The sequence below is a fragment of the Phaseolus vulgaris genome, chromosome 3 (genome assembly GCF_051622355.1).
Source record: "Phaseolus vulgaris cultivar YP4 chromosome 3, ASM5162235v1, whole genome shotgun sequence".
Classification (NCBI taxonomy): Eukaryota; Viridiplantae; Streptophyta; class Magnoliopsida; order Fabales; family Fabaceae; genus Phaseolus; species Phaseolus vulgaris.
Window position 1 is genome coordinate 8,221,203 of NC_143500.1, and position 22,673 is coordinate 8,243,875.

The 22,673-nt window shown below is 31.3% G+C and overlaps 2 protein-coding genes across 10 annotated transcripts; both read left to right on the forward strand.

The window, feature by feature from the left end:
- The first annotated feature begins 1,662 nt into the window (after window positions 1-1,662).
- LOC137806452 (RNA recognition motif (RRM)-containing protein) lies at window positions 1,663-10,011 on the forward strand. 9 transcript variants are annotated; one of them, XM_090300019.1, is made up of 10 exons: window positions 1,663-1,813; window positions 2,082-2,625; window positions 3,104-3,538; window positions 3,708-4,227; window positions 5,783-7,125; window positions 7,207-7,261; window positions 7,353-7,904; window positions 8,276-8,350; window positions 8,566-8,711; window positions 9,781-10,011. In XM_090300019.1, exons 2-6 carry the CDS (start codon window positions 2,091-2,093, stop codon window positions 7,245-7,247), a joined length of 2,874 nt encoding a protein of 957 aa, XP_090156145.1. In that variant the 5' UTR covers window positions 1,663-1,813; window positions 2,082-2,090; the 3' UTR covers window positions 7,248-7,261; window positions 7,353-7,904; window positions 8,276-8,350; window positions 8,566-8,711; window positions 9,781-10,011. The 9 variants fall into 9 exon arrangements, with proteins under 9 accessions (XP_090156145.1, XP_090156144.1, XP_090156149.1 ...); XM_090300018.1 differs by having other exon boundaries at window positions 7,353-7,859; XM_090300022.1 differs by having other exon boundaries at window positions 1,688-1,813; window positions 2,086-2,625.
- An 8,719-nt stretch (window positions 10,012-18,730) lies between these two features.
- On the forward strand, window positions 18,731-21,307 carry J20 (DNAJ-like 20). The gene is made up of 2 exons (XM_068606591.2): window positions 18,731-19,300; window positions 21,017-21,307. The coding sequence occupies exons 1-2, from the start codon at window positions 18,887-18,889 to the stop codon at window positions 21,191-21,193; spliced, it is 591 nt and encodes a 196-aa protein (XP_068462692.1). The 5' UTR covers window positions 18,731-18,886; the 3' UTR covers window positions 21,194-21,307.
- Window positions 21,308-22,673: the final 1,366 nt, after the last annotated feature.

Sequence of the window (22,673 nt, forward strand, 5' to 3'; positions counted from 1 at the left end):
ATATAAAAAACATGAAAATTATAAGAATTTTTTTTGAAAAATAAGCTACTTATCTCTTAAATCAAAGGTTTGATTACCAAATGATGCAATTCGACTTTGCAAATTCATTTGTAGATCTTCTTCTTTATTTTGATTTGAATATATTCCATGGAAGATGAATAATATTGAAAGCATGAAGAACTGTATAAATTTGGAAAGAGATGGAAATTATAACATTGAATATAAGTGAGGTTAGGCCAATACTTACTTTCTAGAGTAATGTTGGACCAACACTACTAAGAGGAGTATAGATTTATATAAAGAAAACAACTATAGAGAGAACTTTGAACTCTCACAAATTGGACAACACTTTATTACTCAAATCAAAGTTAAAAATCATATATAAAAGACTCCTATTTATAAGAGAAAGTTGATTAAAACCACTTAAATGAGAGTGTGACAAGTGACATTACCTTATTGTTGCAAATCCTCTCCATTGGGTGAATGATAAGTGACATGCTTCCATTTGAGTAAGATTATCTCCATTGAGGGGAGGACATTTGGATATTCGTGTCTTCTTTGCCTACATTTTTATTTGCACAATTTTTTCTCTATTTTACACTATATCTTATTTTCTATTTACATCCTATTCTATTTTGACCCAATAATATTTTCTATTTTACACTATTCATCATCATGCTTGATAATCATCTTAACATAAAGTTCCTTTCACATTTAACATATTTCCTTCTCCACTTAAATTTTGGTCAATTCGATCACATAATATATTTGCCACTTCTTTAACCACCCCACTATATGCATACAATCCAATACCTTATATGAATAACCATGTCTTCACAAACATCCAAGTGAAGAAAATGAAAAGGAACATAATGATAATAAACACCAAGCACTAGTTGTGTCACAAATTCTGACTTCAATCAAACATGAATCATATAGAAGATTCAAGACAATATAGAGAGTCACCTTGTAACATTGATTCTAGATAAATGTCTATATTATTTTCATTAACGATATTTTCTCTTTTATTTTAATTAATTTTATTTTATTGGTAACATATAATTTAGTGACATTGTTTTAAATTTTTTAAAATTACATTTAATTAATTAAATTAATTAAATATTTAATTAGTTTTTCAAAAACTTATTTTAAATATCTTTAACTATATTAATATTTTAAATTATCCAAAATACATTTAGTTACCCTGTAATGAAATAATTAATTACATTATCTTCAATAAAACTGCCAAAAAAATATTGGTAAGGATATTTCATTAACAATTTTTCATATCTTGTAACGAATATAAGAACCAACCCATTTTTTCTTATTAACATGATTTGCGAAATGATTGTTATTAAAAAATAATTAAAACTGTAATGTTAATGTTTTTTTTTAAAAGTTGGATACGTTATTTACACCATTATATAAGGATACATCATTTAATAACTTCTTTGAATATAATCTGGATAATTATACATTTTAATAAATAAAAATAATTTATTTTTGTAATTTAATAAAATACATAAATAATTTTAAAAAATAATAATTATATATATTTATATATATATATATGTTTTAAGTTATATTATTTTTAAAATTATTTATCCATAAAAATAATAAAATTATATATATTTTAATCTAGCAAAAGTATGAATAGATGATGATCTAAATCTTTTTATCCCAATGTATATTATATTATTTGTTTGTAGCATTTCGCTTATATATCTCGACCTGTCCCTAACTCATTCTTCTTCGCTCAGACTTAGCCCGAAGCTCCAATACCAAACCTAGCCGTCACAACGAACAGAAAAAGGTACACCTTCTCCCATTTTCTCTCTTTTCCCAATTTGTCCTCCATCTTCTGTCAAACCCTGACAATAATTTCAATTCATTTCCACGCCTTTTCTTTTTCTCTATTCAATCTTCCAAATCATACTCATTATCATTATAATTTTTTTTTTTTTATGCTAGGGTTTCCTCTTGTTAGATATTTCATATTTTTACGAATTAATAAATTTATCGAAAATTCCCCGTCCCCAAAATTAGGTTTTGGTATTATTTATTGGCGATTGGTGTTGTAGGTAGGTTTGATGGGGGATCGGGGTTCGGGCGCCGCGAAACCGATTTGGATGAAGCAAGCGGAGGAGGCGAAGCTGAAGAGCGAGGCGGAGAAGGCCGCGGCAGCGAAGGCGGCGTTCGAGGCCACGTTCAAGGGTTTGGAGAAGAATCGCGAGAAGGGTGGGGGCGTTGTTCAATCGGACAGCGAGTCGGAGGAGTACGAGGACCTGGCCAATAAGCCCATTGGGCCCGTCGATCCCTCCAAGTGCACTGCCGCGGGTACCGGGATCGCCGGCGGAACGGCGTGTGCCCCTTCATCGTTTGTTGTGGTCGCTAAGGATGCTGATGAGAGGAAGGTTTCCAACGGGGGCGCGCAAATCAAGGTGAGGGTGACGCCCGGGTTGGGTGTTGGAGGGTCTGAGCAAGAAGGGATGGTGAAGGATATGGGTGATGGAACTTATACTGTGACCTATGTGGTGCCCAAGCGAGGAAATTATATGGTCAGTGTTGAGTGTAATGGGAGGCCTATCATGGGGAGTCCCTTTCCTGTGTTTTTCAGTGCAGCAGGTACTAGTTTACCAAACCTCTCTGCGTTAGTTTTTTACCTTTTTCAATATATAGTATATGTTGCTCAGATGTGGTTCTTTTGAGTTGTTCTAGGTTTGGTTAGCAATTCCAGTTGAATGGTTTTTATTTTCACGTGTTGTATTGGTTTGTCTGGTATAATGGATACTACTGATAAAACAAACAACAAAAGTCTTATTCCACCAGGGGAAGTTGGCTATATGGATCCCTCTCTTACTTTGGCTTGGGATTCTTTATGCATAGGTGGAGTTTTGGGTAGTAACAGAAAGGAAAGAGAGAATTATCGAAGTTGTTGCTAAGCTTCTGTTCCATTGTTGGAATTATGTTATGCTGTGTACAATATTACATGTTTTTTTACTTGAACAAAACTTGAAAATATCATTGTTGCTGCGCATATGCTTCTTGGTTTGTAGTGATATTCATGGTGGTCAATTTTCAATGCTTTGATTTTTGTGGTTAGGTAATGGTAGTGGAGGGCTGCTGGGTTTAGCTCCTGCATCTACATTTCCAAACCTGGTTAATCAAACTATGCCCAACATGCCAAATTACTCTGGGTCAGTTTCAGGGGCATTCCCTGGATTGTTGGGAATGATTCCAGGGGTTGTTGCTGGAGCTTCTGGTGGTGCTATTTTGCCTGGAATTGGGGCCTCACTTGGTGAAGTTTGTCGTGATTACCTTAATGGGCGTTGTGCAAAAGTAGATTGTAAGTTGAATCACCCACCTCATAATTTGCTAATGACTGCCTTAGCTGCGACAACCTCAATGGGAACACTTAGCCAAGCTCCTATGGCACCTTCCGCCGCTGCAATGGCTGCAGCTCAGGCAATAGTTGCTGCCCAAGCCCTTCAAGCGCATGCTGCTCAGGTGCAAGCTCAGTCTGCGAAAGATTCTGCTGGTATGCTGTTGACGTGCCAATTTTGTTTTGTATTGGTGGTAGTTTTTCATTTTGCAGGATGAAAGCTCTCTTGCCTTGATTTTGCACTATGCTTGACTGTGATTTTTTTCCAATTGTGTTTTACTATTTCCTAGTTTTTTCTTATAATTATATTTGTTACGACAATCAGGTTCTCCTGAAAAGTCTAGTAAAGACGATGCATTGAAGAAAACCCTTCAAGTTAGCAATCTTAGCCCTCTTCTCACTGTGGAACAGCTAAAGCAACTCTTTGCATTCTGTGGCACTGTTGTTGATTGTACCATCACTGATTCAAAGCATTTTGCTTATATAGAATACTCAAAGCCTGAAGAGGCAACTGCTGCTCTGGCATTAAACAACATGGATGTTGGGGGGCGCCCTTTGAATGTTGAAATGGCAAAATCACTTCCACAAAAGCCATCTGTGGTGAATTCTTCACTTGCTTCATCATCTCTTCCTCTGATGATGCAGCAAGCTGTTGCAATGCAACAGATGCAATTCCAGCAAGCATTGAGGATGCAACAAACCATGACTGCTCAGCAGGCTGCTAATCGAGCTGCAACCATGAAATCTGCCACAGAGCTAGCTGCTGCCCGAGCTGCAGAAATAAGTAAGAAATTGAATCCTGATGGACTTGAAAGTGAAGAGAAAGAGACAAAGCAAAAATCCAGGTTTGTTCACTCTAGTGAATTGTTTTGAGGTTAACATATGCCCTCTTTTCTTGATTCTATTTCAAAATTTTATTTCAAGATCTTTGATTTTTTTCTGGGCAGTACAAGTATTTCCTATATATATTGGAAGTAGGAATCATGAACTCATGTTTGAATTAATGGTGTGAGAAATATTTGCAAAACTGAGAAAATTGTTTCTGTATTTGTTATTATGTTCAGGATTATGGAAGATACAGTATTTTTAGAAAAAAGTTGCACAACTTGCAACTTTTGTGCCAATCAATCAACTATCCTAACTGAAACCAGCCAAATGGTTCTGTGCTGGCAATCATCTGAACAATCTTAAGATGGTTCTGTGCTGGTCCAATAGTATATAGCTAGGATTGTATTATTGTTAGAACATACTTGAAATATCTAAAGTCTATTAGAATAAATTTTTAGCTACATAGTACACGTTTTAGTTAATGAGACCTTGGTTGAAAATAAGGTTTTTGACAAATAAAAGGCATATTCTTTTTATGTACCACCTTCAATTATTGAACTAAATAATCTAGTTTCTCTACTTTATCAAACTGTGTCAGAAATCTGAATGGTATGGATAGAATGTAATGGATTATACTAAAGAGATGAAGTAAACTGTAATGCCTGCTAGGGAGGCATTCATTTTATCAACATATTTTCTTAGCAGATTGCACGGAATTCCTAATTATTTTCCCAGGGCTTACTATGGAAGCAACTCGTCTTAGATATATTTTTTTTAAAAAAATTTGTGGCAGTTACAGATTGGATAATTATTATTCTCAACTTGAGGAGGGGATTGACGTGCTGGTTTTTTTAGCGCCCTTTGTTCGTTAGGAATAGTGGATGACTGTACTTAAGCCTCTTGCCCATTTACTCTTGCATTCCAAAGTTGCTTGAGTTTTAGGGTCTTGTGCTCTCCTGTGGTATTGTATTGGGTCTGGAGGTTATATGATCGGAGCTACAATATCGGAGTATGAATTGACATATTTAGGAGAATTCCATGTTGATTGGTCAGCTTTCCTTGTGTAGATATTGTAAAAGGAGATTTTCATCAGAGGAGTTATGTATAGTTGGATATGAAATTCAACTGACATACGTTGTTGAGCTTGTGATTTGATGATTGACATGATACCCTCTTAGGACCAACAAACTGTCCTGGATTATTATAGGTTTCAACGTAGAAGTTTGAAATATTTGAATCAAATGAAGTTTTTTTATTCCTAGCTGGATGTGGTAGGGTTATGTATGTGCATGTGGATGCTAAAAATAAAGTAAAAATTACGCTGAATAAAAATTAATTGTATTTAGAAATATGTTTTATTTTATTTTATTTTTTTATCAGTAGAGATATGTTTTTGATGGCCTTGGAATTTTTAATGTCTACCATAGTCATTGATAATGGATTCACTTTTATTTTAATTAAATTGTGGTGAAAAATCTTGTTATTTATAATTTTTAATTTAAACATGTCTTTATCACACTCTGTTCTTTACAAAGTTCTCTGTCTAATCTTAGATTTAATTTCCTCTGGCAGATCCCCCTCTCCCCCTCCTGGAAGATCTAGATCAAAGTCCAGATCTCCTATCAATTACCGGAGAAGGAGGAGGTCTCGCTCTTATTCACCTGCTCGTCATTCTAGGGATCATCGGTCACCGTTGAGGTTCCATCATTACTCGAGCTATGAAAGGGAAAGGCGCTTTAGAGATAGTAGGGAACATAGTGATAGATACAGAAAACGAGACTTGGATAGATCACTTGATCATCGTTCATCTGTTTCTAGAAGAAACAAAAGTAGGAGTGTTAGTCCTCATACAAGGAAATCATCTGTTTCTCCAAAACGTCATAGAGAAACTTCACCTCATAGAGGAAGGAAACAGTCACGTGCTGATTCAGGCTCTCCCAGTCGTCGCAGAGGTAGGGCTTCTCCGAACACTGATGAAAAAAAATTAAGAAACAGAAGGCACTCAAGATCAAGATCATCAGATGATAGGCTTCATTCTAGCAAAAATGAGGAAATTTTGCATGGGAAGTCTAAACACAAAGAGAGAAAGCGATCCAGGTCAGGGTCTGTGGATGAAAAGCCTCACAGAAGGAGTCGATCATCCCCAAGAAAAGTGGATGAAAGTAGATCCAGATACAAAAAACGCTCAAGGTCTAAATCTGTGGATGATAAGCATGATTCACCTGAGCGATTGGATCTAAACAGAAATAGAAGAATGAGGCATAGTGATAAAAGGCACTCTAGGTCAAGATCTACAGAAAATAGGGATCTATCTGAAGTCAGGGTGGATGAAAGCAAAAATGAGAAGTCAAAACATCGGGATTCTAAAAGGGGCAGGTCAAAATCTGTTGAAGGGAAGCATCGCTCTAAAGATAAATCTGGTGAAAATAGAGATAAGAAATCAAAACATCGAGATAGAAGGCGTTCAAGGTCAACATCATTAGAAGGTGAGCATGACAAAAGTGGCACTTCACCCCATATTAATTTGGATGAGAGAAATTTTGAAGTGAAACAATCCAGGTCAAAGTTCCCTGAAGGCAAGCATCACTTTAGTGATAAATACGGAAATCGAGATGAAAAATCCGAGCATCAAAAGAAAACCCCACCAAAATCAAAATCAGAACAATTTGATGGTAGTGGTTCCTTCCAAGGAAATTTCAAGGATTATGATTCAAAGGGGAAATCACAATCTGATTCTGGATCTGCAGAAATTAAGCATAATTTGAGTGATGGAGAAAATACTACTTGTGATGAAAACTCAAAACTTTCTGGAGATGCCTTGCTGGAACCAATTATCCTGAAAGATACTGGGATGCTGACTTCAGTGAATGGTAACTACAAGTTAGATGAGTCAAATGAAGCTGATGATAACCCAGGTACAGGAAGTCTTATTGTCAAACATCATTGTTAATTTTGTTCAGTTAGTGTTAAAGATCTGATAACCCTCTTTGATGCAGGATGGATATGCGTCGAAGAAGTGGGAAATGTAAAATATTAAGCAAACTTGGCTTGGTAATGACTAATGACCTTAAATATAGGAAAAAGTAGTGATTCTACACCTTCATTGCCTGTTTTTCAATACTTGCTACTTTCTGTGTTGCAGGAGTAGAGGTTCCTAATGATAATCAAAGATTCTACCGGGCTTTCTGATAGTGCTAACAATGTAGCTATTAGTACAGATTTCTGTTATTTGCTCTTGAATCAGAAGTATTTAAGGAGCAAGGATAATTGAAGCTCACTACTTACAAATGTTGATCAGGAAGTGGCGTCACCCAAGACTATTGTTACTTGTCACTATAGTATAATCTTATTTCAAAAGCATTGAATGGATCATGACTTTCTATGTTGAAGATTTCCTGAGCAAGATCTTTCCGAGGAATATACTGTTTTTTCTAAGGAAGGCTGCGTTTCTGAGGATGATGCCTCCACTATTTGATTGGTCCCCAGATTATTCTCTGTTGGCTTATGAACATCTTCGGTTGTTTATTTCTTTTTTGCAGGTCTTGTTGGAAAAGATCAAGTGTAGAATCCCACAGCTGTTGGTGTGGTTTAAGGTTTCAAGAAGTTTCCTGTTATTGTCATGATCAACAGTGCATACTGCTTGATTGATGTATGTTGGAATGTTATTTTAAGTATAAAATTCTTTTTATTAAAGGTAATTTTTGTTATGTCTGGCTTTGATATTTATTTTAAAATATGATGGTGTCTTAATATTTTTGGCTTCCAGTTCTTCAAAAGTGATAGTTTGGAGGGAGAAACCCTTTTAAACCAGTGTCCGATTATGTGCATCTAAAACTTATTTGGCAAAGGACTGCAATAATGTGTTAATTGAAACTTTAGTGAACTTTTTAGTTTGTCTCCTCATTGGTTTGTTATGTTTATATTCCATATTTGATATGGTCAATTTTTTTAGTATGATCTTGTTTAGTTGCGAGCATCATTATTTGATGTGGCCAACCATTGGCTCCGTTTTGTGTACTCATGTTTTGTGGTATGGTGGGCATTTTATATCCAAAACAAATGCAGGTTATTCTCATTGAAATCTGTTGGAGCTTTGAGATACAGTTATGCTGGGTTGATTTTTCTCTTGTGTAAATTAAGGTATGCAGTCAGATTCTGATGCTCTATGGTTTAGAGCATACTTGTTTTTCTTTTAGCAAGTTGAGAGCAATATGGGAGGCTTGTTAACTTTGTTTTTTATATGAATGCATTTACTCTGTACTGATTTTCAATTTTTTTACCATCATCTGGTGGCTTATATTATCCTACATTTTTCCCCATTGCCCTTTTGTTTTCTTTTTTATTTCCCCCCCAAGAAATTGTCATGGTTAGGTAAAGCTTCTATGTAAAGGTCAACTGAACCTGGATGTTGCTGCAATGAGTTTCACCATGTTGCGTTTGAGAATTGGCTGAGTTACAGTTTTTACTTTAGTAAATGCTGAAATGCAAATGATTTCAACAGGTAATTCTCCGTGAAACTATTGGGTGCTTCATTTTGCGTAGGCTCTTCAATTTAATTGTCAGTCTTGTCTGTGCTTTACTTAGTTCTTTATGTTTCCCAGTACACGATGTTTTTGCTTGTCATTATTTTTAAAATTATTTGTAGATTGAGTGGCTTTCAGTGTCATCTTAATGATTGTGTTTAGCTTTTTGTTGTGTTGAATTGGTTTGGTTTGATTTGATATGGTGTTACAACTTAAATTGTGGTTTTGAAAAATACGAGCTTGTTGCCGAGTGGTGTAGAATTTTTGGATTTTTTCTTTTAGAAAATGTTTTTTTATTATTTTTACCATTACTTGTAGATCGTGTGGCTTTCGGTGTCTTCTTAATGAGTGTGTTTGGTTTTTTATTGTGTTGAATTTGTTTTATTTGATTTAATTTGATAGGTGTTACAACTTAAATTGTGGTTTTGAAAAATATGAGCTTGTTGCTGAGTGGTGTAGAACTTTTGGATTTTTAGAAAATATGGGATTTTTATTTTTATATGCTAGGTGTTACAACTTAAATTGTGGTTTTGAAAAATATGAGCCTTTTGCTGAGTGGTGTAGAATTTTTGGATTTTTTCTTTTAGAAAATATGTTTTTTATTATTTTTACCATTACTTGTAGATAGAGTGGCTTTCAGTGTCATCTTAATGAGCGTGTTTGGTTTTTTATTGTGTTGAATTTGTTTTATTTGATAGGTGTTACAACTTAATCGTGGTTTTGAAAAATACGAGCTTGTTGCTGAGTGGTGTAGAACTTTTGGATTTTTTTGGAAATATGGGATTTTTATTTTTTGTGGAACACATTTATCGTGCTGACTTGGTATGGTTACGGACTTATGATTTTTTGAAAGATTAGATTTTGTTCCTAAGAAGTGCTATAGAAATTCTTGGGTTTTTTCTCCTTTCTTTTGAGGACATTTGATTTTTAGTTTCGGATTATCACAACTAAGTTTCCCCCTTGTTTTGCGCTCTTTTCTCCGTCCCCTGCCCCGTTTTCTCCTATGCCCCGCTTCTGCCGTCCCTTTTTTTTTTTTTTTCTGGTTAGGTAAGCATTGGATATGATGATCTTAGAGCTGCTGCAAATTCTCTTCATCAGATGATTGTGTGAAGTGTGTTCTTGGAAGTTCTCTTGGTGTTTTAGCATCCTTTCTTTCTTTGCACCACCTGGTGTACTCACACCAATGTTATATGCTTTCTCCAGTTGGCTTTTAGGCATTACCATAAAGTGTTTGTTCATAATTCTGCATGCTTTAATAAAAGATTTTAACAATTTCAAGGTTGGGGGCTCGAAATGGGTAGGTATTGTTCTAGGTTACTGTCGAATTCTGAATATTTTGATGTGTGCCCTTCAGCATATGCGGATCGAAATTATTTAGGCTAATCGAGGAAAGTATTTAGACTCTCGGGGAATATTTTGATCAAAATTTCCCCATCGAAAATAAACACTAATCATTTAAAGCAAAATCCCAGTCGTGAAATTTATATTTATAGTTGTAGAGGAAAATCTTTTATCAGGGTACTTTCGTACATTTTAACTATGGATGTAATTTCTTCCTGTAAGGTTTAGCAAGCATTTCCGAACGATTGTGGCCCGTCTATGGTAAATTTTATCTTTGGACAAAGCATATTTAAACAGGGCTTATTCCAGTTTTTTAAAAGATAAGCAACAGGAAGCACAAAACTAAATTTTAATAAATTCCCTGAAAATCGCCATAAAATGTTTCATTGAATCACGAATAGCCTGGGAGTTAGAACAAGTAGTCTCAGCTACGGGGATGCACGTACATGTGATATTTCTATTTTTGTAAACAATTTTTTTTTTCTAGATGGTTTCTGTTTTTTAAATTTATGATGTGCTTGTATAAGTTAGTGTGTTGATGCCATTTTATTTGTATGTATTTTTCCGGCTAGTAATAAATTAGAGCAAGCGTAATATTGCATAAAGTAAAATATTTTGTTATATGTAAAACAGTATTTAGATTATTCTTGAAACAACTTATTAGATGATGGTGAGATTGGATAAGATGAAACCTGCCCTTTTATAGTAAGCCACGTAAGAATAGGTTTGGCAGACACACGTGAATCTTTTCTCCTCGTTAAAACTTGATATAAGTCTATAATTGACTTATTACATTCACATTTTACCATTAAGTTCAAATATGCAACTGACTCTCGCCTTTCAAATTCAGTGATGACATGAACTGATGATAAGTAGAAGGATTCTTCTTAAGATTATCCAATTAATTTGAAGGTATGGATCAGAATATAAAAACCTACAAATTCCTAAATGTTATTGGTGCTCATTATTCATACGTAAGAAAGAAAACTTTTAACAGTAAGAATCAAACTTGAGTTGTACTAAAGGTTTTTCCTGATAGAAATCCTTTTGAGTTTGTGGAGATCTAACAAGTCCAAGAATTCAACCAAGACAAGCAATCAAATTTGCCCCCCACAAAGAATAAGAAAAAACATTTAATAAAAAAGTATATTAAAGTATTATATAAAGGATTAAAGAGGAATAAACACGCTACCTTTAAAGATTAAGTATCATGGTAATTCACTGTTTATGTAAAATCCAAATATCAATATTAGAAGTAATTTTTAAAAAACTTTTATATTCGTTTATTTTTAAAACATATTAATTGTTTTAACTGCAAAAGATAAGAAAACAGGGTTTTTTTTATTAATTATGAAATTTAGTGTTATTTGATAAATAAAATGTTTCATTTACATATTTAAAGAAGAAAATACAGTTTCTCTTAAACATAAAACATTCATGTTAAGCCAAGTAAAATGAGCCTAAGTTTTCAACACTAATATATATATAATTCAAATGAATTATTGTATGAAAATATAGGTCTGAAATAAATGTAAAGATACGCAATAAAGATCCAAAACTTTGTCCTATTCATATCAAAATACAAAAAGGAAACATATTACCTGAGAGAGAGGTAATCTCAATACTCAACCTTGCATAAAATTTAAATTTAAATAAATATGATGATAATGAGGATGGTATATATATAGCCAATCAAATAGTTTAAAAATAAAGAAAGGCAAGCTAGTGGGAGAACACCTTACCACCACGCTACAATGGAAAAATCTCACCAATGAATCACAACTCTTGTAATTTCTATAGGAGATGTTAAATCGGTTACGTGAAATAAGTGTCACAACTCAACACTGTACTTTTCAATGATTTCTCCCCGTGATCATTTCTAATGTACCAACTATGGTAATTCAAACTCTGAGGGTTTACTTCTCACACTTCTTCGTTTTGGAATTCGTCTTTAACATGTTCATGTGAGCTTCTCTGTCCAAAGTATCTGAAGACAACCCTTACTAACATATGTTCTTGAAATTCAACTCTCTACTTTCATGGTGGTCAAATTTCTCTAGCATAATACTCATTGCAGATGAAGTTTCAACACAACCACCCTAATGTCATCATCAACCTTGTCATTCCTTTTAATGTTAGATAATGTTATCTCCAGTTTTACAAATCGATCATGCTTAAGGTATTTTTTACTAGTGACATTTTTTAATTTGGAGTAATTATGCTTAATAATTTTTCTTATTTTGGTTCTAATATCATTGTTCCTCATGATATCACAATGACTTGTCTATTATGGTAATGACTATTTAAACTATCTTTAGTAAACTTATTATTGTATGTGACTTGTATAAGTCAATGATAGATGCATTTTCATTTAAGAACAGTTAAGTCTCCTCTTAACCAACACCTAAAGATTAGTTTATTTTAAGACATGTTTTTTTATTAATCTGACTTTTTTTTCCTATAATAAGTGCTGAAGGATATATCATATTTAATATCTGATAATAAACAAGTCAGATTCGCAAGATTTTCTAGCTAATATTTCTGTACCAAATAGTGATGATGTATTTATTATCTTATTCAAGTGATTATGATAATTTTTAAAAGTAGGTAAACCATCCAACAACCATCTAAACTTGTCTTTTAAAAAAACAAGTCTTACCTGAAATACCTACTTCAAAAATGACCAATGACCATATATAGATTCACCAATCTTATGTTATACTTAGACAAACTTTTATACAATTCTTTATGAAAAAATAAAATAAATTTAAATTAGTTTAAATAAAATCTAATTTGTAAAAAAATTAACTATAATTTTAATAAAAAATATTTATTAAGAAGTTTGCTTTTGACTATTCTCCCTATACTTCTGCCAATCAATAGTGCATATAATTAATTTAAAGTATTAAGTACTTATAATAAAAAAATCAGAACTAGTAGAAGTAATACATGATCAAAATTAAAAGTCCGTTTCAATAATTTATACCAATTAATGTAAGTCTTTGTTATTTTTATGTATGTATTATTAATATATTTTTTACAATCAATTAAAATAAATTTTAAAGTGATTGTTATAAATTTGAATAGTTTATTAAACGTAACAAATTATAATTAAATAATAATAGATAAAATGTTATTACATTAATATTAGTGTTCTTTACTATGTCGAAATGTTTTTCTATGAGATTGATCTGATTTTAATGTTGTTTTGTATCTTGGTCTCCATTTCAGTTTGGAATATTGTAATGTAATTATCGTGACGTTCAAAGTATAATCTTAATATTCAAAGTGTATACTTATAAGAAATTTTTAAATTTTTTTTTATTTGAAATACCTTTCTGTTTATACTAATTTTAATGAGTATACACACTTTAATTGGGTTTGAAGACATATTTATGTATAATTATAAAAATGGAAGGGAAAAAGAAGGCACATGTCAAGATAAGATTTACATGTGTAGTTTGTATGTCAATCATTGGATATGATTTCAGCTATTATTGGTTGACCAGATGTTCTCGAGTTTAGCAATAAAAATTAAAAAAATATTTAATAAATTTCTAAATCCTAAATATTATATAAATTATAAAAAGAAAACCAGTTTTATGCAATAATATAATAATACCGAGTTGTCTCGGTTGCGTGAAAACAAATAATAATTGAATAAAACAAATTAAAAGCTAAAGCTTATCCATTACATAGAAACGTGGATAATATATATAATAGTGATGAAGCACTATTATACATTTGGACACCTTTGCTCAATCTTTCATTCACTGTGTTTTTTTGGTTAACTCATTTTCTCCATTTACAAAAGAGTCTTTTTAGCGAGGTTAGCATTTTTCAATGTTAGTGCCTATTTTTAAAATTTGTTGTACATTTTATTTGAAAAATATTATGTAGTATCATTTATATTCTACATTTCACATTTTAAGGAAGGAGATAAGACAGAGTTATTATGTGTTAGTTTAAACTTAAGGAGTAATATATGTTAAAAGAAATATGTTAGATGTATGGTTGAAGATTTCACATCGACTAGAGATGCGAATATTTTATTGTATATAAATGGGTGCAAACCTCATTTTATGACCCGGTTTTATGAGATTGAGTTAAGCTTAAAGTCCACTTTGTAATATGGTATCAGAGTCATAAGAATATTTCATTGTATATAACTAGGTGCAAACATCACTCCATGAGTTGAGGTAGCCTTAAAATTCACTTTGTAATATGTATATCATTTTAAAAAATTGAATAAGTATTTGTGTAAGTTTCAAAAGCTAAGTGCATGTTTGTAAATCTATTTGATAATATTTAAATAGTCCAGGAAATAAATATGGTAAAACTAAAAATAATTAAAATCAATTTTAATAACGAAAGAGTTAATATATATATATATAATAAAATCTAATCAAATTTAGTGTAGCCCAATCAAATCAAATACAATACCACCGTATAATTTGGATATTTATATACTAATAATTGATTAAATGATAAATATTCAATAATAAATCATATTTGTTATTTATTTTAAATATTTTTTTAATACTTATAAATATAGATTAATCCTACATTAAGTACTCATTTAATTCTCATACTCACTTATATACTTGTAATTAACTCATATTTAACTTATAATTACACGTGTTTTTACTAATTTGAGCGTCGAAGAATCTTTTACAAGTGGTTCTTTCCCCATCATCTTCGGCAAACTTGGTGATTATATCTCAAGAGTTATAACTCAGCTTGTAAGGTAAACCACCTTCTTCCATCTCAGGATGACTAACGCTCTTTTCTGGTAAGAACATTTGCCGTCCATCGTGGGATACAAGTAAAATTGTTCCCAAACCAAAAGTCTTATGGTACTTAGTAGAAACAAAATTGCCGCTTCATAATCATCATCATCATAATGGACCTCTCAACCACTAGTTCTTCTTTTATTTTAGTTGTGAGTTCTCGTGTTGTTACTCTATTACCTAATAATGATATCAAATGTTAGTTCCTGATTATATTCCGTTGCGATTGTTGCTAGAATATTGTTGTAGAAAAATTTGAGAATGGTTTGTGATTTCAACTACTTTGATCTCTCACACCAAAAAGGAATTATTCTTGTTATTAGATATAGAGTGTGATAGTGTAAAAGTGCATGTGTTAGGAAAATTCTAGCAAAAAAATACTTGATATTTAAGTGTTTCTTCTGGAGGCAATCAAGCCCCCACATTGTTGATTAAGAGGAATGGAGAAGATAAATATGTGCTCGTCGTACTCCACATAAGCATATGTGGGATGCATCCAGGAACTCAATGTATATCATCACAGGTTTTGAGAGCAAGGCATTATTGGCCAAGACTTCAGAAGGATGCCCACACCTTTATTGAAAAATCCCAAGAATACTAGAAGTACGACCCCTTCCAAACACTACCTCTTGAATAGTTGTACACAATAGCCTCCTTGTGGCCATTTATAACGTGGTGAATGGACATATGTTAAGACCCTTGACAATTCAGTAAGACTTAGACAATCTCATAATAAGAGTCTTCAAGCATGTTTTGATTATATTAGAAATCTACAATGATAAGATACAATATTTACCAAAACACTTTAAATGATGAAATGAAAAGCGCTGGACTACACAACACAAAACAAACATTAACATGAATGAGCATAGTATCAAATGGAAGTGACAAACGCACAAGGTTTGTACCAAAAGTCTCATTAAGACAACAAATGATATCTATAAAAAGAACTCAATGGATCATGCTATTAAGCAGTACACTGACAGACAATGAGATTATTAGAAATGCATCAAACAATGATCAAGTCATGATACACATGACAAATGATGATGTGGGTTGGACAGTCATTTAACATGAAGTTTCCAAACTTAATATTTTCATTCTATATATTGTTCAAATGATTGTTACACGTTTTCATACTCGTTTTGATATCACACATTAATTGAGAATGTTTTAAATCAAAACGAATAGCTGCAACGGAGAAAGGAAAGTGTTTGCAAAAATGACAAAGGACACAATTCTGTTCATGAATATATAATGCTTAAATATTTTAGAATGAAATATGTATTTTTTTAGTGTTTACAAATTAATTTCGAATACAGTTGTACACCTATTGATTAATTCAAAGTCTGTATAGGAAAGTTTTTAAAAAAATAGAGTATGAAATTGATAACATGTTTTTCGAAATATAAAACCGAATTAAATCTAACTGTACTCAAACATTTTAATTTATGCTTAATCTGAAAAGTGTTGATAATGTTTATGAATTAATAACTAAAAATAGAAAAACTCGATAATTTAGAAATAATCTAAGATATTATTTTCAGGAATACCCATGTTTTAATATATAAAATATATTGATTGTTGAGAATCACAAAAAGTTTCTAAATGTGTTGTAGGAACATCAAGACACACATGAGTCAATATCGAGAGTTTTCATACGGATGAATTGCACAAATCAAACATTGAAGTTTCATTGAGTCATTGCCTAAAGAAAACACCTACAACAAATTAATTCCAAAAATTAATCATAAGACAAAGAAGTATTGAGATCTTGTATGAAGACATTCCTAATCTACCGTTTATACAACAACTATACCATGAAGATACAATGAATATTCAGTACGATATTATTATTCAGAAACTATTTAAAAACACAATTACGAAATAAAAAAGTGGAGAACATGACCAAAATATGTGGTAAAAAAACTATCCATATTCATTGCAAATAAATAAATATCACATTAATAAAATAATTAAATGAAAAAACTAACAAGATTACTACCTTTTCAGTCCTGTACTAAAACTTTCACCCATAATAAAAGATAAATATAAAAATTTAGGTATACTGTTTTTTAATTTATGATTTTTATTTTATTTTATCACATTATTTTGATTATTTTTAATTTAATCTTATTTTTAAAAATAAGTCAATATACTTTTTTTTATCAAATTTATAATAACAATATTATTAGAACCAGTGGAAACAAAGTTATCATATTTACATTTTTTATTTTTATTATAAATTTATGCATATTAAAATTTTTAAATATAATTATAAATTCATAATGTAATATTTTAATTTATTATAAATTTATGTATATTGTAATATTTTAATTAATTATAAATTATGTGTATTTATATTTTTTAAATATTATTTTAAATTTTATGTTTATTAACCAAAGTTATGTTGATGAAAACAAAATTAATAGGGGAACTTCATAGGTTTTCTTAGTGTCTTTGGAACTCTTTTATTTTGCCTTTACATAGAAGATCAAATCTTTTTTACTGTAATTTTTACTACAAGAAAATTATTAAATAAAAATTAATTTAAAGACAAAAATTAATTACTTATTATACTGATTACATTATATATCATTTTATTAATTTCTAAATTAGTTTTTATTATTAATAAATAATTTTTAGGTATCTAATTAACTACCAAGATTTTTGTTATCAAATTTAGAATCTAAATAATTAGTAGTTAAAATCTTGGTAACTAATTTGAGATTAATTTATTATACATGTAATTAACACACATAATATTTTTTGTGTTTTTATCCCATAGTTATTATCTATTATTTTTGTCGTATCAAATGTGTGCCTCAATTTAAAAAAATCATGGTAAATTGATAATTTATTGTTTTTTTTACACCCTCATAACAACCATCCTCAGTATTATTATTTTATTAAATTTTTACATTATTTAATTATAAATTTATCTTTTTTTACTTATCTTACTATTAGAAACTATATACATATTTACATTTTTTTACCATGTTTTCAAAATTATAGATATAATACAATTAAATATAAAAAAATGTTAATAAATATTTTTTTGTAGTTTTTAACTAACTCTCAATATATAATATTATAGTTTAATTTGGTTTAGAATTAAAATGACAGAGAGAAGATTAAGAAAAAAAGACGTAATTTAGAATTTATTTTTGACAAAAATGTTCTTATAATCTTAAAATTTAAAATAAGATATACAAACAAAAATAAAATCGGAAAAAAATTATAAACACCAAAAAATAGTTATAAAATATTTGAGCAGAAATTCTCTTTATATATTCTTATAGATAAGACTCCACATGATATTTATTATTCATACAATGCATCGTCTCTATTAAAAAGTCAATTTATTAATGATGCAGTATTTATTATTTATATTATTGTCGTGAATATTAATGTGTGTTAACAACATTCAAAATTGTGATAAAAAAATGAAAAAAAGTTATTGTAGAATTAAAAAACAGTTATTCCTCCTTATTTTTAGTGCATGAATCCTCCCAATTTAAAAAACTATTACGTGTTTAGTATTTAGTGATTTTAATGGAATCATAGGTAAAATAATGGTTATAAATTTTACAATTTATCCCATAGTTATTATCTATTTTTGTCGTATCAAATGCGTGACTCAATTTAAAAAAATCATGATAAATTGATAATTCATTGTCTTTTTTACACCACATAACAACCATCCTCAGGATTATTATTTTATTACAAATTTATATTTTTTTATATATATATTTTTAAAACAATTACATGAGAATTAGGTGGTTGTGAACGTATATTTTTTGGTTTAAAAATGTGGATTTGTTTAAGTCCACACTATAACCTCCCTCCCACTAATTTTGTCTACTGGCTAAAAGAAGCACAAACCAATCACAAAATCCAAAGCAAAAAATAAAAGTAAATAAATAATGACAACCATATAAAATCGATAGGTCATAAAGAGCAAGGCCAAAACGCAAGTAAGAGCGAGAGGAAAGTAGATAGAAAGACAAATAACAATAATAATGCGGTGTCATGGCTTAACCGTACACGGAAGCAACCACCGTGGCTTCTGCGTCCCCACCGTGTCTCCGGCGTTCTTGAGACCCACCCGACCCGTCACCCGTATCGCGTTTCCCAAGGCTACTCTGAAGAACGAGGGACTAATGACGGAGTTCAGCTTCTACGAGCTTCTGGGTATACCCGAATCCGGTTCCTTGATGGACATTAAGAACGCGTACAAGCAACTCGCCCGAAAGTACCACCCGGACGTCTCTCCTCCGGGTCGGGTCGAGGAGTACACCAAACGGTTTATTCAGGTGCAGGAAGCCTACGAAACTCTCTCCGATCCTTCCCGAAGAGCCATGTACGATCATGACATGGCCAAGGGCATTAACTTCGCTTTCAACGCCCGCAGACGCCGCAACTACCACGATCAGGTATGCCTCGTTGCATCTAGGGTTGCATAAATACTCCTCTCGATCGCTTGATTTCCGATTTCAATTCTGTGTTTGCCCAGCTTCTGATTCATACGATTCAATGATTTCTTCTGTTTTCTGTTTCTGGAATCGCTTTTCTTCCCCGATCCTGCCTCATGTTCGGTTGCTCTTTTACTCTTTTTTTTAATTCTTAAATTAAGAGGCTTTGCACTCACAATCCGTGTGAACTTGTTTTGGTCAGGTGGTTGTTTTAATTGTGTTCTGACTTGTTGTGATGTATTACTTATGGCTTATAATGCTTCAAGAATCTTGTAGATAATTCTTTTGTCAGTTTCTAGTGTATAGCTGTAGTATCGAGCACTATAAATCGTTTATATCTGATTTGTTTGGGATATTTTCATCTTGAGTCTCAAAGTTATGATTTGATAAAAGTTAGGATTTACAGATGATTTCTTTACTACTGATTTGTTTACCCTATCTAAGTCTTGAACACATAATTTGACTGTTGGAGTACCGTACAATTTTAACCTGGAATGGGAATTGTTTCATGAAGCATCATACACTTTTGAATTCTGATATTTGATATTTCTGGGTGCTTGTTATAACTTGGAAATGGGAAATTCTTGCTGTTCTGTGCCTTTTTTTCAAGTTGAAAAAGATTTACAGTTCTAGGGGTCACCTTGCTTCTTTGGAATTTCTTTTTCCCGGTGGTAATACATAGTCTTCTTGCTATGAACTTATATATTAGTGTTTAATGTGTCCCTACAAAGATGACTATTGCTCTGCACGTATCCATAGATTTCTACAATTTATGAGGACTATGACACAGGTCCTTATGATATGAAAGTTTCCTTGTATAAATAGATTATTATTATTATTATTATTATTATTATTTCTTTTCATTCTGGATTATTCTTTTTTCCATTTTGAAGATGTCGACTTCAATCCCATCTCACCACCACAGAATCTGCACTTGTGTGTTGTAGTGGTATTATTGTATATTAGTTGTATAGTTGCCTCTTCAGCAGATGAAAGTGTTGTACAAGTTAAATTTCATTTTCATGAGTATAAGCTGATTTGTCCTTGCTGCGAGGTGGTATTAATGTTTGCAATGTCTATTAACTTCTGCACTGTACCTACACTCAGTCAGGCTATTTTCACAAATTATGAGGGCTTTTGGCAGAGACTTTTTTATGCATTTTCCTGGTATTTAAATATTAATTGGTTGTTTCTTCCTATTCTGCCTTTTGTTCCTTTTTTCCATTTCTTTATTGGTTTTTAATATGTCAACTTCAATCCCTGCCCACCACAACGAAACCTGGATAAGTACGTTTTCCTGTAGAACATGTAATAATTGACTCTTCAGCACATTATAAGTCGTAGAGGTTAACAGTGTCCGTGGATATAATTTAAATGTCCAACCATAATGAGACTGAGTGTGATCTTAATTATTTCTTTATTCATATTTGCCATTTTCTCATAGTGGTAATGAGTAGTAGGACCTACTACGGGAATTCGTGAATCATGCATTCTAAAGAGATGGGGACATTTGAATTCATTGTATTTGGGTGTGCGGTTGTCCAATTCCCTGTGAATTGTTGCTCTCATGTAACTTTTTTTTCTTCTATATTTAAATTTGCGAAAAGGGGGGTGTGGTAGTTTGGCTAGAACACTTATTTGTTTTACTCACTGATCAAAGCTGTTGCTTTTCAAAAGGTGGTGGAGCAGAAAACTGAATGGAAATCTAGGTGGCAATCTCAACTGTCAGAGCTGAAGAGAAGAAGTAGCAGCAAGGATGGTGGAGGAGGGAACATGTCATGGGCAGCTAGAATGCGCCAGCAGAGGGATGAATTGTCTAATGAATTGCCTAATGAATATTCTAATGAATCATGACTAGGATGTAACTAATTGTATATAGACATATATATAATACATGTGTACATCTACTCTAGATCAAATCAGATATAATATGAATCATGAGAAAATGTGCCATTCCTGAAACAAAAAGTTTGCGACTCTAGGCCATTTTAGTGTGTCTAGATGAACATTTGCAAAATTAATTTTGAAGTGAAGTTACTTACATTTAGATTTTTTTTTTCTGAAAGTAAATCAGTAGATGAATTAAGTATAAATTTTTTATTTAATGCAAACCAAAACCCTTTTGTTGGTAATTTTGGGCCGTGAGAAGATATTTGGGGTGCCTATTTATGTGCAAGATGGGAGAGAGGTAAATATTGTTTCTTGAAGATGGTAATTATCTTAGTTTTCTTTGCCAATAAGTGGGATAATGAACTTTGGTTTTCGTTAGTGCATGGTGGAATCTCAGGGGTGAATTGTTATTGAATTAATCTCCACAAATTATACTATTTGAAAGCCACTTAATAAACATGTTATGTGGAGAAAGATTAGTATGATGGTGGGGATGTTGTTGGGTCAATTGATAAATGGAAAAGCTATTGGTTTAATTAATTGCATAGTGGACGAAATTTGCGGAGTTGAATCAGCAAAAGAGTAGGAAAATAAGCATTTGTAACAATGATAAAAGATTCCCAAAATAAAATGGATGTTACAGAATTAATTATAAATTAATCAGAAGAACAAAAACTTGAAAAAAAATAAAGAAAATGAAGTTAGGTAGGAAATGCGAATAACAATTTATAAAAAGATGTTAAAGTCTATTACTTAAATTTATCTTTAATGTTATACACTCTTTTACACCTTTATTTTCAGATTAATTTTTAGTTTATTTTCTTTGGAAAAAAGTTGGACACTATTTCCTGTAATTTTTCTTTACTTTTCTCTTGCGATAATAAACAATTTAGTTTTCTAATTTATTTTACTAGAGTTGCGCTATATTTTCCTCAAGAATTGTAATTTATGATTATAGTTTATTTCTTATGAATTAGTTAGATTATTTCATCGATTTTAGTTATTTTTTAAAATTAATCAATTTTAATTTGATTTTCACCATACTATTAGAATGACTGGAATTTAAATCATAAATGATCAACCTTAATTTTTATTTTAATTCTTATGTTTATTTTCAATGTTCTAATATATTGTCAAGGATAATCAAGTATTTGTGACCGAGAACATTAGATGAAAGTTGAAAACGATAAAAATTATTTTTGATCAACGAGCTTATATGTAAGATATAACATATATAAAACTAACCACAAATTCACTATTATAAATTATAAATGAAGCTCATATTATGTAAGAATTGAGTAATTTAATTTAAGATTACAAGAGGTTTAAATTAGATTAAGTATGAATTTTAAATATTTAAATTTCATTTTATAAAAACTACTATCTCTTTAAAATCAATTTTTCTCAACCTTTTTATGAAGTTTTTTAGTTATTTGATCATTCT

Excerpts from the sequence above, each read along its gene's own strand:
- LOC137806452 (XM_090300019.1), top strand. The coding sequence starts at position 2,091 with ATGGGGGATCGGGGTTCGGGCGCCGCGAAACCGATTTGGATGAAGCAA. Across the intron at positions 3,539-3,707 it reads GTCTGCGAAAGATTCTGCTG|GTTCTCCTGAAAAGTCTAGT; the intron begins GTATGCTGTTGA and ends TACGACAATCAG. Across the intron at positions 7,126-7,206 it reads TGAAGCTGATGATAACCCAG|GATGGATATGCGTCGAAGAA; the intron begins GTACAGGAAGTC and ends TCTTTGATGCAG.
- J20 (XM_068606591.2), top strand. The coding sequence starts at position 18,887 with ATGCGGTGTCATGGCTTAACCGTACACGGAAGCAACCACCGTGGCTTC. Across the intron at positions 19,301-21,016 it reads GCCGCAACTACCACGATCAG|GTGGTGGAGCAGAAAACTGA; the intron begins GTATGCCTCGTT and ends GCTTTTCAAAAG.